Source organism: Melanotaenia boesemani, chromosome 21 (genome assembly GCF_017639745.1).
Source record: "Melanotaenia boesemani isolate fMelBoe1 chromosome 21, fMelBoe1.pri, whole genome shotgun sequence".
In the NCBI taxonomy this organism is placed as follows: Eukaryota; Metazoa; Chordata; class Actinopteri; order Atheriniformes; family Melanotaeniidae; genus Melanotaenia; species Melanotaenia boesemani.
In genome coordinates, this window is record NC_055702.1 from 7,776,563 (window position 1) to 7,792,926 (window position 16,364).

At 37.2% G+C, this 16,364-nt stretch overlaps 1 protein-coding gene across 1 annotated transcript in view; it reads left to right on the forward strand.

The window, feature by feature from the left end:
- Positions 1–4,345: 4,345 nt before the first annotated feature.
- The window catches only part of LOC121632789 (protoheme IX farnesyltransferase, mitochondrial), a 29,764-nt gene continuing 17,745 nt past the window's right edge, over positions 4,346–16,364 (forward strand). The window contains exons 1-4 of the mRNA XM_041974537.1: positions 4,346–4,445; positions 5,258–5,400; positions 5,535–5,931; positions 6,816–6,940. Of these exons, the coding sequence (XP_041830471.1) occupies positions 4,415–4,445; positions 5,258–5,400; positions 5,535–5,931; positions 6,816–6,940 (696 nt within the window). The 5' untranslated portion in view covers positions 4,346–4,414. The remainder of the gene's footprint in view (positions 4,446–5,257; positions 5,401–5,534; positions 5,932–6,815; positions 6,941–16,364) is intronic.

Genomic DNA, 16,364 nt, shown 5'->3' on the forward strand with positions numbered 1-16,364 from the left:
GATATGATATGACTTAAATTCTGTTCTTATCCTGGTTTTTATCCTAGAGATTGATTTTATTTCCCTAAGGTTTAATATATATATATCTTAATCTATCTTGATTTTACTTATTTTATTTTGCTGAAAATGACTGGTGAATGGCGGAACACTGAGTACTTTTTTATTTTGTTTTTGTTTAGTCTTGTCACTCGATCAAGTACTTGTCTGTCAGGTTTAATGTGTGTTTTGTTATTGAATGCCAAATACGATCATTGTTTCTGCTAAACAAATCAACCCACACGTTTTAATAAATTAACCTTGAAACTTGGTGCTTTGCAGAAGTGGCTGAAGAGGGCGTAGCATGTAGCATGTAGCATGTAACATGTAAATCCTACATTTTGAACTGAATTAAAGTAAGTTTATAATTTAGTAGTAGATTTAATGCTCATTTGATATAAATAATTAAAGTGTTAAACTTTAGCTAAATAATGGTTAGGTGATGTTGTGTCACACGTCATATTTAGTTGACTGGAATAAAATAGAAGTATAATTTTGTTAAATGTTTCTTACCTCTCCTCAACATCTCTGCTTGAATCTTTAGAGAAATCGAGTGTGTACGAATTGGGAAGCGAGATAAGGGGCAGGCTCGAACAAGGATTCCATGACAAATGCTCACAACACTAAAAGAAAAAGAAACAAATACTCACACTTTGTTTTATAATTTATATTCACAGTGAAAAAAAAAGACAGTATACAGATATACACATATGAAATATGTTCACATATAAATGTAATTATTAAAATATCTACAAATACTTTCAAAACCCAATGCACTTGTAAAATATGTATATGAAATTGGTTTCCCATGTATTTCCACCACATCTAAGGTCACAGTATTTCACACACTGATGAGACAAAGTTAAAAGGGCTTTGACCCCTTTATAGGTGCTGCTTGTATTCCTTCGGTTTGTCTTACTTATCACACCCCATTTCACACTTCATTCATTACATGTCACACCTATTATTTTTAATATTTCCATGACATCAACACAAAACTTTGGTACCTTTATAGACGAGTTGCTCAGAATAAAAACAACAACTGAGTTTTTGAAGCACTTTTAGATACTCAGTATGTTGAGTACTTTTGGTTTTGGTATATATGATGAGCTTGGACTTGTGTCCGTAGAGTGACAAGACTTACACACAGTCAGACACACACAAAGGTGGAGACAAGCTTAGGCTTCTGTCTTTTGCAACATGCAGCAGAATGTTCTCATTTTTTCTCTTTTTTTCTTTTTGAATAAAGATTGTAAAACAATTTATAAGCATTTGTCTCTTCTATTTGCGGTGTGAGCATTTGTCTTGTGAGCATTTGTCTGCACACCTCAAACAAGAGGTTGGGACTGAAGAGGCTAACTGGAAATTTGCTTGGATAATCCCTAGTGGTTGTTGGTGGTATTGCCATTTGAGACACCTTTGCATTTGGCATCATTTCCAATGTATTAATTTTTTATGACAATTCTACAAAATACAGACACCATGAGCGTATTGCTCAAGCAAGTACTGTTCATATTTATTTATTTAAAAATATGCAACCTCTAGCGCTCACAGCAACATCTGCAAAATCTCCTCTTGAGGTACCACTATGGGCTCATTTATGCTCACTTTATGTAAATAAATCTGTTTCAAATGTTGGCAAATCTCACTGCCCTCAAACTCCCAAGCATCCTTTCGATAGTTGTTACACAATAAATTCACTAGAGGGCAGAGCAAAGTTCACTTCTGACGTCTGAGGTCAGCCTCCGACAACTGTAAACATGGTGACAGTTCTCTGTCCATACGCCCAGGCGAGGTAACATCAAACATATGTTTATAGTTCCAGACATATTCGCCTAGCTTGTCTTCCGGAAATTTGGACCATTTCTTTTGTCTTGTCTTCTTTCTTCCTTTTGCTTGTAGCATGTTAGCTAGATTTTAGATTTGATTAACTGTATATCTCCATTCACCTGTAGGAGGACTAATTCAGAGTGTCGTGTATGACCATGGACATACAAAATACATGGGTTCCTGAACTTTATCTTTTATGTACAGTCTAAGGTTCTACATTATTTTCTTTCACTTTCACTTTCTACTGCGAATATACAAAATATCTTAGTCTTTCTGGAACTTGAATTGTCATTGTGCACACTGTTATTGCTGTGGGTGAAGCAGAGTTTAAATGCTTCCTTTAAAATGCTAACGTCCCCTCACTGACATCAGCCTGCTTTTACCCTTATAAACTATGTCATCACCCAGACAATACAAGCCTTCATTTCTTTTGTTTCCTTGTTTCTCTCTTGAGAGGTTGTTTACAGCCATTTAAATTTTTTTTTTCAAGCTGCATTGAAAGTAGTGTGATAAAAGGCCCTCATACTGAGACCACCATCAGAGGTAGAATAACCGTAAAGATCTTTTCAAAGACACAGATCCCACAAACTCCTCCTATTGCTCCCAAGCTCTTCCACTCTGTTTAGTCCATCTGTTCTCCAAGTCCTGTCCTCTGGTCTACCTTATGGTGAGAGGGCATTAAAGGCATGTTTGGGTTTGTCTTTACTCACTGAAGTGTGTTGTGCAATTATCTAAACAAGAGGAGCATCCTGACTTCAGGAGAAAACTCACCGAATTCCCTGAAAAGGTTCCAGCCAGTCTTTCACCAGAAACTCTCAATAACAAATTGTTGAATTGTAGAAACCACAATTACGTAGCCTGAGTGCATTAGCCCAAGAGGCTAAACTAACGGTCAGGCAGTCAGAGTAACAGGGATGCTTCCTTGGAATTCACTCCCAGAGCCAGTTCACACTCATTGGCAGGAGATAAACTATTCCCTCATGCAATAAACAAATATTATCCCACTCCACTCCAGAAGCAACAATGGCTGTCTACTCTTGAATGAGCATGTTTATTAATGTTATTCCAATATGCTGTGAAGGATGTCAGTCATCAGTTGCGGTATCCGACAGATTGCTACACAAAAGATTATGGTTTGACTCAGCGCCCGTCAAAGCCATTAACTTGGCAGCTTTGACCGCTCAGTTGCTGCATTCCCGCAGCCTCGGAGAAGCGAAATGAATCGAACATGGAAAACTTAAATAACGGTACCCAGAAATAAATGATATGGTGTAAAACCAAGCAATAAACCTCCCTTTCAACCCTTCATACAAAACCAAATATAAAGAGGTTGACCGGGTCAGTGTGGAATGAAATCTTGTAGAACAGAACATAATGGTTGTCTCCTGTAATAAAGGTGCTCTTATGCCAGATCTAGAATGGCCTTGTGTGTATTGTTGGCATGCATCAGCTCCTCCATCTTGATAGTGCATAAAGATGACACCATTTATTCTTAGCGGGGAAGGAGGTACTTGGAGTAGAGTGGACTGAATAAGCTTGTAGCATAGTGGATTAAAAGGCTTACACACTAAACGAAGGATTGTGTTTGGAGCAAGTACCCTTTTCATCACCCCAGCTCGAGACATCACCTTGGTGCAATTATGAAACTATGATTGCGACCTTGCAATTTGCTAATAATTTTTTTTTTTTTTCTTTTTTTTTCAGATGTGCGTTATTCACATTTTAGACCAGAACAATAACTTGTTTGATGGGGATGTGTTTTATATCAAGTTTGAATGTGCTGCTCAGTTCCTCCTGGAGTGAGATTTGAGGTAATGCATAAAAAGATCTGTAATTCCATTGAGGTCATTCACATAACAGTTCATACATCATCATCGTTGTCTAATTAATAATAACCTAGCCTTGTACACTACACCGACAAAAGATTACATTTTAATTATCAGCTAAATCACGAGAAATTATTTTTCTAATATGTGTAACAACAGCAAGCTAAACACTCCAGAAAATTGTGAAAAACATTTTCACATACTGCATGACACAGGCTTGTTTTGAGTTCATTTGATGTAGCATGAAAATATATGCATTAAGAATAGCTATATGTCTTTAAGTGATGACAGTTGGTGCGTGTGATGTTGATGTCTGTGTGTAAAAATGGGATTTTTTTTTAAATTTGAACATTTTTTATTCAAAATATACACAGCCAACTATAATGACAATAAACTGTATAAGTGTGTCTAATATTAATGTAATATCCTTAATAAATACACATAATACGATTCTGAATTCAGTTTTATATACTATATCATGAAAGAAGCCGCTGCATTATAAATAGTTTATATTAACGGAGCCTGCAAAATGTATGTAATTATTAGAAACATAAAATGTTGATGTCGATGATTCCTCTGCTTTACAGATACCTTTTTCCTGGTACAGTAGCCGGTACGTGACATGTACCCCGGAAGTATTTCTCTTTACTTAACGAGGTCAAAATGGCGGATTACTGCATGTGAAAGGGTCGTAACCGGAGCCGGCTTCATGACTCGAGAACATGTATAAAACTCCATGTAGCAGACTGTCAGGTAACACCATAGAAAAACGACGTTTCTTTAAAAAATGCCGCTGCATCTCAAAGTCTATTTTAATGTGCACATGCTAATTAGGAACCCTTGAAGCGAAGCTGGAAGCTAGCTTAGCATGTAGCATCAAGTAGTAACACAGCTTTGGTGTGAGGGAAACAGTGACCTCAGATACATGTCTGCCAGTTTTTAAGCAGAAAAGTGTGCTTTTATGTGGCTGCTGCTGTTAGGTTAGATGTAGTCATGTATTATATATATATATAAACGTTTAATATTGTCAATGTAGCATGTACAAGAGCTAGTTCCAAGGTTTGCTTTAGAGCAGATTGGTATAGGAAGGACACTGGTCGAAAAACGTTTATCTCTTTTGTGATGGAGGTATTTATAATACTTAAATTATGTGGTAAATTTTAGTAACCCCTTATGGTTATAGGTACAACGATAATGAGTCTGGTGGTTGATAAACACTGTTATGAAATGCTAGTATTAAAAGTCCCAGACAGAGTACTAATTGAGTGTAATGTGAAGTTGTAATGACACCTTAATTCATCTCCCGTATCACGTTTTATTATATTAATTTTGTTAATGTCAATAAGTGGAAAATAGTGCTATATGTCAACCTATGTGATGTCATCTGAACTTGAACATGTCTTTAAAAATCATTTGCAGCATGATGTCAGGTGTATGAAATATTATACCTACAAAAATTAAAATTTTTCTTGGTTTTTGGTGAATTGTGCTATGCAATGTGAAATAACCTTCATACCAGTAGCATTTAATAAGAGTGTTAAAACATTGTGTCATATTTCTTCCAGGTTTTGTCAGTGTATGTGTGAAACAGAAGTTGGCTCAAATTGCTCCTCGATGTAACCAGACTGCTAACTGCCTCATTCAGCTGCACAGAAGAGATCCCTCAAACTGGCTGACATATCAGCATGTCATCTTCCTTAAGCGACAGGTATCTTTCACTGGATATTGCCTTCCTTTTTTCTGTTTTTCCTTAAAAAAAAAACAATAAAATAAAATTCTTGTTTGTGCATATTGTCCAAAAAGTTAATCCATAAATCTCCTTGTTCTTTCTCTTCCTGTCAGTATATTGCCAAGAACAACAGTGAACTTCATCAGCGTGCCATCCCTAAACAGACACATGACGTGACCATTGTGGATGAGAGAGATGACAGCATTGAGAGGCCAGTGGAGAGAATACCAACAATAAATGATGTGGTCACGAGCACTGTTCCACGTCCAGAGGACATTGCTGATAAGGCACAGCCTGAAATCTCCAACTTGAAGCCTACAATGGAAGATGTAGCAGTGCAGAAAGGTTCTGCATCCCATATAGTCACAAGTCCACATGAAACTCCACATGTCCAAGTAGAAACGGAGGAAGCAAGGCAGGCCCGTCTGGACAGACAGTGGAAAGAGCTGAAAGTTAATGTGGCTGATTTACCGGATATCTATGCCAGACTTGCAAAGATCAAACTTACAGGTAGAATTCCTTGTACAGTATGGTGTGTGGGTGGTGTGATACACTAAATGTGCCCAATATTTTCATTACTTTCATACTACAGGCTGCAGCTCAAGGTGAAACATGGGCGTGTACTAAACCTGTGCAAACAACTTGTCAGACTGATGTGTGGAACTGGTGTGGCAGTTGAAATTCATTTGGTTCATTGAGATGTTTATGTAGTTTTCAATTTGAACTGCTGTGCTAACAAGAAACTGTTTCAAATAAGGAATATGTGTAGTGAAGGAACAGCAGCAGCTGTCAGTCCTTAACATTATTTAGATATTCAGAACTCCCCCGCAACTTGGGGCATACCTTTTAGTGTCTAATATAAGGACACAAGTCAAGAGCATTTGTAATTACAGTGAATTTCCTTCAATTGCACAAAGTGCATACAGGCTCAAAGGTTTGCTGTTGTTAGGAAAGATTTGGTTTGATGTCCTAGCAGGTTAGGGATTGGTCAGCCTGTGCAAACATTTCACCAGGAAAAAAATAAGGAAATGCAAAACAACTGATTTGTGCACAGCGTATTTTGTCTGAGAAAACTACTTTTTATGCCATAATTTGACTCTGCATCAAGTGTTTTAAGAACACTACTGAAAAATGTCTCTTTGTCATCAGAATGTTGCCCTTTGTTTATTCTTCAGGAAATCCTACTAGAGTAAGTGTGAATCAGGCTGTTACTGTGAGGAAATTTACTCTGCTGCTGTGATTTAACCTTTCCCTTGTGTTGGTCTATAAATGCGGCATTGTAAGAAATTTGTGGCTATTACAGCTCTTGGTGTAAATTTAGAGAAAATGCATAAAGGTGCATTTTAAAAAGAAATAATTTCAAAAGGTTTTATGTTATTTTTGTTTCATTGCAGCTCTGGTGGTTACAACAGCAGCAGCTGGCTTTGCAATGGCTCCGGTGCCGTTTGACCCCATCCTCTTTTTCGTTTCTTGTCTGGGAACAGGCCTCGCATCTTGTACTGCCAATTCCATCAACCAGGTTTGTCATCTTGTTATGTACAAATAAAGTTATGCTTGTATATTTTTAAATGAATGCGTGTTTACTACGTATGTGGCAGAGAGAGTTGTTTTAAAGCATTCAGTATTCAGTTTGACATCAAAGCTTTATTAGCACATTTTCAACTAATTTGAGCTTAAAGAAATTCACACATTTGTTACTTCACGTCTGGAATGTATTGGTAATTAAAAAAGAGCTAATAGGTGGAAATCAGAGAAGTCCCATAAAGCAAAGAAATATGTAACACACAGACTGTAACAGCTGAAATAAACACAGATGTTAATGGCTTTAAATATATTTATTTTTTTTAAGTACCAACTTCCTTTTGGGAAGAAAGTGACTTCACTCAGACATGGTTTTATATTCATTGGCTTTGGTCTTCATACTAAAACATTTTGTTGACAGTTACACAAACAGGAACACGCTGGTTGACAGGCTCCCACATCTGCAGCTTTGTTTTTCTAATAATGGCTTTATGTCTCAGAAACATCTGACAGAACTAGCAAATCCCCTGTTTTAACCCACTCTACATTCCTCTTTTCATATACATTTAAAAATGCATTGGGCTGACTGTAATGCTATCATTATTACCCTCTTGAAAGCTTTTTTTGGAGCTTTAAACAAAGGGGAGCTCTTGTACTTAGGCACTTAGAATGCCTAGAATAAGTAGAGCCTTCCTTTACCGCCTAGTGTTGACGTTGTACATAGGAATTTGCTCTGTGACTTAAGAATATTAGTATAATGGGTGACCTCTCCCTTAGCCCTGATTTGAACTGTGCTTAGTGATGTTTTAGGCCTGTAATTTGGGAAAGACCTTGATTACACTGCAGGTTCATGCCCTTGAGGCAGAGCCCCCCAAACACCTCCTCTTTGAGCTAACTATCAACAGCTACAGCTTTGTTTTAATATTTTGTAAATTGCTCCATAAACTCAAAGTTATGTGCAGATAGTTTTGTTTTTGTAGTCAGGCCTAAATGGTATCAGCCATACCATTTCCCAAGGTTAAAATTGCATTACCTCTGCAATGGCCAGAAACAGAGCTGACTCTTCTGTTCAGCTCTACCTCACACCGAGCAGGTGTGTAAATATCCTTCAGGTATTTGAAAAATGTTCCTCCCTTTCCATGTCAAATAGTTAAGCCCAGACTTGAGTTATAAGACATTCAGTGTTGAGTGACCTAAGAGACAGCAGACCTCTGTTCTTAGCATGGGTGTCTCATTATCACAGGGCCCACCCTCACATCAGCCGTGTCAGTCTTCATTTTGTCTAATATCTCCCAAAACCTGAGGTTTTATATGAGGTGGCTTAATATTTCTTGAAAGCATGTTGTTTAACTATCACCGGCTCTCTCTTCAGGTATATTTTCAAACCTAATCTGGCACTGGAAAAGTCTCAGAAATCAAAGCAGTGTCCAGTCTCTGCTAGCAGATTAGATGAACCTGAAGGAAAGTTGTGCTTGTATATAATGAAAATTCTCTGTATTTTCAAGGGTTTTAAAAAAAAAAAAAAACTAGGTTTTGAAGAAAATAGTCAGTTTTTTTTAAAGCTAAAAAAATAAAATGACAGTTTCTGAAAAAATTGGGTTGGCGAGCATGCTGCCTGCTACCTCGTAGAAGCAGCCTGTTGACGCATTACTGGCCATTCTCTCTACAGAGCTACTCACAGCTAGGCCACAAGAAAGAACAGCCGTTCAGCCTGTAGCAGAGGCAGCAGAGAGAGCGTCTAGGTGGCTGTGGATTAAAAGGGGTAACCTGTGGCTTAATGCTCCTGGGACGCAAGTCGGGGTTTAATCGACCCCGGCTGGGTCACCTGGGTGAGGGTGTATGGTGTTGTGAGACCCCGAAACACCCGATGAACCCACTGCATGGATGCTTCCCAGTGCACCCATAAGATGCATGTTTCATCTTCCACTTTCTAATTCCTTTCAAAGAATATTTTAAATATTTAACCTGAATTAATGACTTTAAATAATTTAGCATAAAGGCATAATGATATGATGGTGTAAACATACTATGGTGTTTTAAGATTTTTAGAGTTAATTTTGCCCTAAAGTTTCCCATGGCAGAATCTGTGGTAATTTGGAAAAGCTCCATGTTGATTCTTTAGATAAATATACAGTGAACTGCAAAGAGATCCTTGAGGAAGATTGCTTCAAAATGTCTGTTTTCACAAATGGCCTAGTGTATCTTAGCCTGAAATTCATCAGTGCTTATTGTTTTCAATGGCAAAAAATCGTTTTATGTGGCAAATTACTGGAATGTGAGCCTAATCCTTTACACAAGTCAAGATTAATTTAGCCCTTATTTCTTCTTCTTTGGAGGCATAATGTCGTGAGAGTGATATAGCTGGAGATGGGATAATTTTTTCAGACAAATTAGCCACCTGAAGCTGACTTTGAAGCTGTTTTTTTCAACAAAGTCAGGCAAGTTGGAACTTTAGAAGTGGATTCAAAGCATAAACTTGAATAGGAAAGTAAACATGTTTGGATTTTACTTGTCTCCCTTTGCCTAAATGAAACAATATGCAATGTTAGATGGTGCTTTTTCTTAGAGGAGTATGGCAGGGGCATCATGTGTGACACATATTGACCTTTTGCAACTGTTGCTGTTGTTGGATGTTTGGCTTTTTCTGTTGCACTGTGGTCATCCATTTGTTCATGATAATCCTTTAAAAAAAAAACCTGGAATCAAGAAGAAAAACATCCTTCTGATCAGCTGCCAGTGCTTTTTATTTACTTATTCTCCTTTTCATCCTTAAAATACAGGGGCTTCACTGTAAGTATGGTTAGGTGCGATCAAAGCTAGAGGTCCCTTTTTTTATGAAAGGATCAAACAAAAAAGCCTGACAAACAAATCAAAACAAAGACAGACACTAGTGGAAATCTCCTTGTATGGATTCTGGTTCTTTACCCTAATCCCTTAATGTTTGGTATCAAAAGAGGCAATGTCCAAGTATGTAGCCACACAACTGTCAAATTACCTCGAGGAAAGGAGGACGATGCCTTTAGGGAGATAAAAATGCTTTAGTTGTTGGAAATGGCTGTTAGACCTTCAGCGGAGCTGTCAAAAGCCAAGGCTGCTCTTTATACCCCTGTGGGAAGGGCCCATAAGGCAAAGAAATGTTGTTTTAAAATGTTACTCTATTTAGGAAACTGACAGAAGGAAAAGGGGATCACATAATGATGGCATGCCACCCTGTAGAGCGCTGTGCTTCAGTCAAAAGGCTTAAAAGTCAGAATGGACAGTTCATTTGGCTTCAGAAACAAAGGGATGTAATTATTTGAGCTTTTGTCTTGAGTAGTTTCATTTCTGATGTCAGTGGATAACTTTTTTGTGTTTGCTTTTAAACTTTAAAGTAGTTTTCTCTCTCTCTCTCTTTTTGAAAAAAAAATATTAAATTTTTTTAAATCAAAGCAACAGTGCCAGTTTGGACACACTTATCTATTAATTCTAAAGGCAAGTGTGTTCTGACATTGTTTCTGTATACCTCCAACGGGGTAGTGCTCTGCACAAAACCAGAGTTCCTGCAGAATTCAATGGTAACCAGTGATGTGCTGGTTTGTCCAGTCTTGGAGGCCCCCAGGCCCCAGACCAGCAAAGCCTTTGCAGGTGTTCCAGCCGTCATCACTTCCTAGTCTGGCCACTACAGCTAATTGGATAATTGGCTGGGATGAAAATTGAGGCTGGAGCCTGAAAGACCTCAGGGAGGTCTAAGGTTCCTTAGCTGTGTGAATGGGCCTGATAAGGTGTTTTCTGTCAAATAGGTTTTGCTCAACTGTTTTGACAGCACATGCAGTGCACGTCATATTATGTCCCTTTTTATGGGTTTGTTTTGATGAAACAAACACTGGCTCGCTCTGCGGCCGACTAATGCCATTCATGCTTTCGTGATGCAGGCGGCACTTTTGCTTTGTCTGTCTCTTCTGTGGTCGAGCTGTCTGAGGCTGGCACGCAAAAGCGAGCCCCCACCCCATCCACTCCTTAGCCCTTCAAGCTACGCCCTTCTGTCTTGTCCTGTGCAGGCATGCATTATTTACCCTCCTGCATGCTTTCTTGTCAGCGCATCTTGGTCAGCTCCTTGGAGTATATGGGTAAATTGCCCAACATTGGCACAGTTTATGCAGATAGTTGTGTCGTACCAGCACATATTGTTAATGTGTTGTCTGTTTGAACCCTTTTTAAAATATGTAATACGTGGCTAAAAAAAATTTTTTTTTGATGTCTACCTTTCCAATTGGTCAAGATCTAATTTAGCATGACTCCCAGTCCACATGTTTAGAAGTCACCAAACAGGTTATTTCTGTTAACAGATAATGTTATGACTTTACTAGCAGTGGAATAAACATCTTCTTTGATAAAACCTAAGCCAAGCAAAAGCATTTGCAATCTTCTTGAAATTTCCTTGTTTTTTTTTTTATCTGTTTTATGAGCAAAGTGATTGAAATTGATTCAAACTGACCTGCATACACAATGTTGTAAATGTGTTGATGCAAAAGTAAATTGTTAGTAGCATTAAGCTGTCAGTACAGGTTTTATGTAAACATTCTTGTAACTTATGGTCCAGTTTATTTTAAGAAATGCAATTTCCACTTAAAGAGTCCTCAAAGCCACCATTTTGTGAGCATGCCAAAGAGGTTTTCTGTTGTTTATGAGAATAAATTTGCATGATCAGTAAAATTACTACTAATAATCACAATGTTAATTGTGTATGAAGTTAATTGTTCACCCCAGTTTTAGACATACTGGGGCAATAACAGACAGTGGTGCCCATCGAGCAGCACATTATGTGGTTGCAGTAAAACTCAGCCAAAGCTGGTAGAACATTGCTGGGCCCCTGCAGTCAAGGTTACCACAGTAATTTGACAGTATAGGGTTCCTCTTTTTTATTTTTTTTATTTTGTTTCATAGTTTGGGGTAACTTGCAGAACATTGGATATTTTAAAATGATTGTTAGTTGTAACAAAACCTCTGTAACTCTAAAACCCCACCAACCATCGCACTCTTGAAAAACAAAATTAGACGGTGCCTCTTTATTCTCTCTGTTTTCGCCTGTATATTGCACATATTCGTAGAATTGTTTTGACATAGATGAAAGAAAAAAAATTATAAAATTATTTAACTGTATCATGAAATTATCTCCATTTTACTGCTGTGATCTTGCAGACAAAGCTGCACACATTGTCAATTTAGCTTTGCTCTTTTACATATTTCTTGTGGGGTTTTTTTTTTTTTGTTTTTTTTTTTTGTCTGTGAAATAAAATCCTTTTTTTTTTTTTTTTTTTTTTTTTTTTTGATAAATGAAAGGTCAGACACATCAGAGACTTCACCATATGGGTGATCTTTTACATGAAAGGAGAACCCTTCTTTAATGCAGAAGCTGTTTTTAAGATCTTGTTTTCCACCGGCTTAGTTAAAACAAAAGAGCAAGTTGATCTTTGACCTTAAGTCTTTTTAGCTTTTTGTCTCGATGTCCTCCACCAAGCTGTTAATTCAGCCTGGGAGAAGAGACAGATATTCCTTTTTAATTGTCTTGGAAAGATGACACAGAAAGGACTCGATGGGTATCTTTCTTTCAGTGCTGGATTAAAATGAATATTTAACTAGACAGCCCTGTTTAATAGTTAATTTTTTTAAAGCCTTTTGTCTTTGTCAGCTGTGGGGTGCCGGTCCATTTCAAATTGTACAAATGGATTTCTTGTAGCCTCAGATGGGAGACAGATGCTTTCCTCTGATAAAGTGATGAAAGGGAAAATCCACCTATTATATGCCCTCAAGGTAATGCCTGAGAGGAAGCAAATTCAACCACTGCCACAAGGCCAAGTTTTAGTTAGCTTTCAGTACAAGGCTATTGACAATATTCTGGTGTCCAGTTTAGCAATAGTCCATTTTTAATGCAAATTTGGCATTAAAACCTTGTATATTTTAATCAAAGAAGAGAATATAAAGCTTTAAAATGGCAGACTGAATTTTCTAAAGGAAATAGACATGGATGTAGAGATTTCTTGATGGATTCTTTATGAGATTTCAACGCCATCCTGTTTAATACATCTACTTAATGTTGTGTTTTAAATTTTAAACACTGAAGTTTTCTTGCTGATTTAATCCTTAACATGTCTGTTCACCTCTTGAAGTAACTGTAGCCTCCTATATAAATTTTAATTAAATCCAACCAAATGAGTTTTGAGAATAATTTAAAAACAGGGAAACATCTGAAAAGACCTCTTTTTGATTTATCATTCAAGGAAATGGTTTTTTACCAAGTTAAAATATATCCCGTCACCTTCTTAGATGTAAAACATTTAGCATTAAGGGTAAAAATAGACACATAATCTACACCAGTTTGTTCAATTTAAAGTTTTGGCTCTGTGGTTTGCAAAGCTCATTTTATGCACACAGTAGGCTGCATCAGTCTGCATCTAAATGTAAATATACCTGACTTGTATAGAGTCTTTTTAACCTTGTCCAGGTCTACAAAGTACTTTATGTGTGTTTCCTATTTACTCATTCACACAAATACAACACTTATGAACGCCATATACAATATTCAGCATTGTTTTTTTTTACATGTGTCCATGCATCTTCCTCTTTTCTGACTGTAGTCTTGATTCTCAACAAGTAAATGCAGGGTATCATTATATCATTAGAGGGGCAGGAACAAGTGGCATACAGGAATTCCTCTTGCAGTTGTCAACATGTTGTCATCTTTTGTGAAGATCACACTAAAGTGCAGCACTTAAACTCACATCCAAAGCATCTTTCTGAGTCGTCAGTACCACAGCGTGCTGATGCAAACACACCTCGCCACAAGAGAGGTGACATCATCCCAGAGTCATGAAGCTTCACTGACTGATGGGCAGGTGGAGTAGCTCCACTCCACCTCCCTGGTTCAACTTTAAATTTGGACAAAACATGGTGATTATGCTCTTCAGTGACCATAAAACCAGACACTACTTAAGCTTGAATCATAACGGGGAAACCACCCAGCTTAACACTGTCTGGCACCAGAAACATTTCTACTCTGCTTTCACAAACTCAACTTTAGTTGCTTTTTGCAATTCCTGGTCTCATTCAAACTAAGCAAATCCTAGGCCACTGCTGCTCATGATAGTTTGAGGACTGTATCATTATCAGATCTATTATCTGCAAGTTTACTACTTTCTGTATTAGTTCAGTTTATAGTTTTGTTGTTGTGAATGTTTCACTATAAGTGTTCCTTGTGCATTCAGGCCGTGCTGTCCCACTCTGTGGCATGTCAGCATCACCAACATGCAAAGAGGCAGTGTTGATGACCATTTACGTAGAGGAGAATGTTTTGTCTTTGTCAATCCAAAGCAGGTCATGGACTGTGATGAAGGGTTGAAAAAAATGTGCTTCTTGCAGTGGTGGTCCTCTTTTTGCATAGTTCAACACTTTGCAGAGGAGGAGCCAGAGGTTTCCATGCCTGTCTACTAGATGTATGTCATTCATTTGTTAAAAAAATCTCACTTCCAAATGTTTTTCGTTTTGCAAAGCTGTTTAAAATGGGCCATTATAGCATTAAGATAGTTAAAGCCTTCTGTCAGAGAAAGAACTAGCTTTGTGGTGATGATGAAGTTCTTTTATGATGGTAATGTTAGTCAGATGAGTACACACTGTGTTGAGATGTTTGGCTCTGTAATGTAGTAAAATCTGGAATAACCTGCTGTTTTCTGTTGATCTGAAACTTAATAGCTTTTCTACATGGGTACAAAAAGAAACAACTTCTAAATATATATAATTAAATGCTGCTTTACAAAACAACGTGATTCATATGTTGGAAGGTGTTTTTATATTTATAAAGGAAGGTAGTAATAAAATTTGAAATGTTTTATTTTTGTGCGGCTGATCAAAGTAAGGAAAAAACTTATTTAGAACAATTGCTAATTTGGGACAGTTAACCATTTGTTTACATGTAACTGTTTTTTTTTCCTATAAAACTCAAGTTTGCACACTCTATTCGAAGGTAACTTAGCCAGAAGCAAGCAGGAACAGTCTTTGTAATGCTGAGATCCATGGATAATTAACAAAAGCAGTCCCGTTTATGGCGTGCCCGTGAGCCAACACTGCATGCTAATTTGATTCTAACCAAGAAGCTTTTGGGGCAAGGCCATCATTGCTGGAAAACAAAATGGTTACCGACACATAGTCTTTTTACAATCTTTGGGTGTCTTCATATATTCTCTTATATATAATAGCTCTTTATTTGTTTTGCTCAAGACTCATAAAACTTTCTTATAGGGGCTTTACAATTATTTTATATTTAATTTTTTGTTACTGCTCACATTGTGTTGAATTCATTAAACTTTCCATTTTGCCATGTGGTTAAAATTGGATATATTTTCCTAAATTTTAAATACTTTTTAAAATCTAAAGCTAAAAGGAGATCATTCACATTGACACAGATAGAAAAGGCGCTCACTCAGTCAACGTTGCAACCAATCACATCCATCTGTTCCTTCAATCCGTCTTTCAGATAAGAATTAGTGTAATTTACAAAATCCAAAAATTACACTGAATTTGAATATTCTTCCAGATAAATGTAAACCTTTTGTTCTTGTGTCCATTTGCTTGTTCTTCTCAGTGTGTTGGAGTACCACCACTTTTTTTTTTTTTTTAAATATCTTTATTTCTTTGTTTGAACTTCAACTGGTCTGATTAGCTTCCTTCTCTCTGAGCTCTTTTTCTCTTCCAGGCTTTATGTTAAAGGGCTGTTCTTGATAAGTATGCATTAGTTGCATCTCGTCTTTTGAAGAAATGTCCTCAGAGATCAGCTGAGCATTGTGAAGACATCACATTATCGCCAGGCAACTCATATTTAGACTAGCTGTCACTTCTTGCTACTTTGTGGTTTGAGTAATTGTATCAGAGCTTTCAGCTCCTGCACAGATTTGAAATTTTAAAAGGTCTGGTCTCTAAAGACTATTATTCAGGCTATATTTTTGTGATTCTTAACTGACACCCAGATCCTCAATCCTTCATTATGTAATCACAAAGCCTGTCCTGAACAGCTGAAAAATGCCACAGCTGATATTTAGCATACGAAAAAAGGTTGGGTTTTGTATGACCATGGATGGCCTTTTAGTTGTGTTCATAATAGTCTAATCTAAAAGCAGAAATGGCCATTAGAGCTGTGTTTTCATAACAGTTGCTGCCATGCCAAACCTGTTCACTGTTAGGGACAAAAAAAATAGTCCCAAAATATAGTCCTGCTATGCATTTCTTTCAGAAACATGAATTTAAGCCATCTGGCAATGCAAGTTAAAGTATAATAGATTTATGGTCATTTCACATCTCTTTCTGTGTGTGCACAAATCTTCTCAACCTTTTTTTTTTTTTTTTTTAAACCCTGTGCTGTCCAGCATCCTATCATACAGAACGGTGGTCTGTGT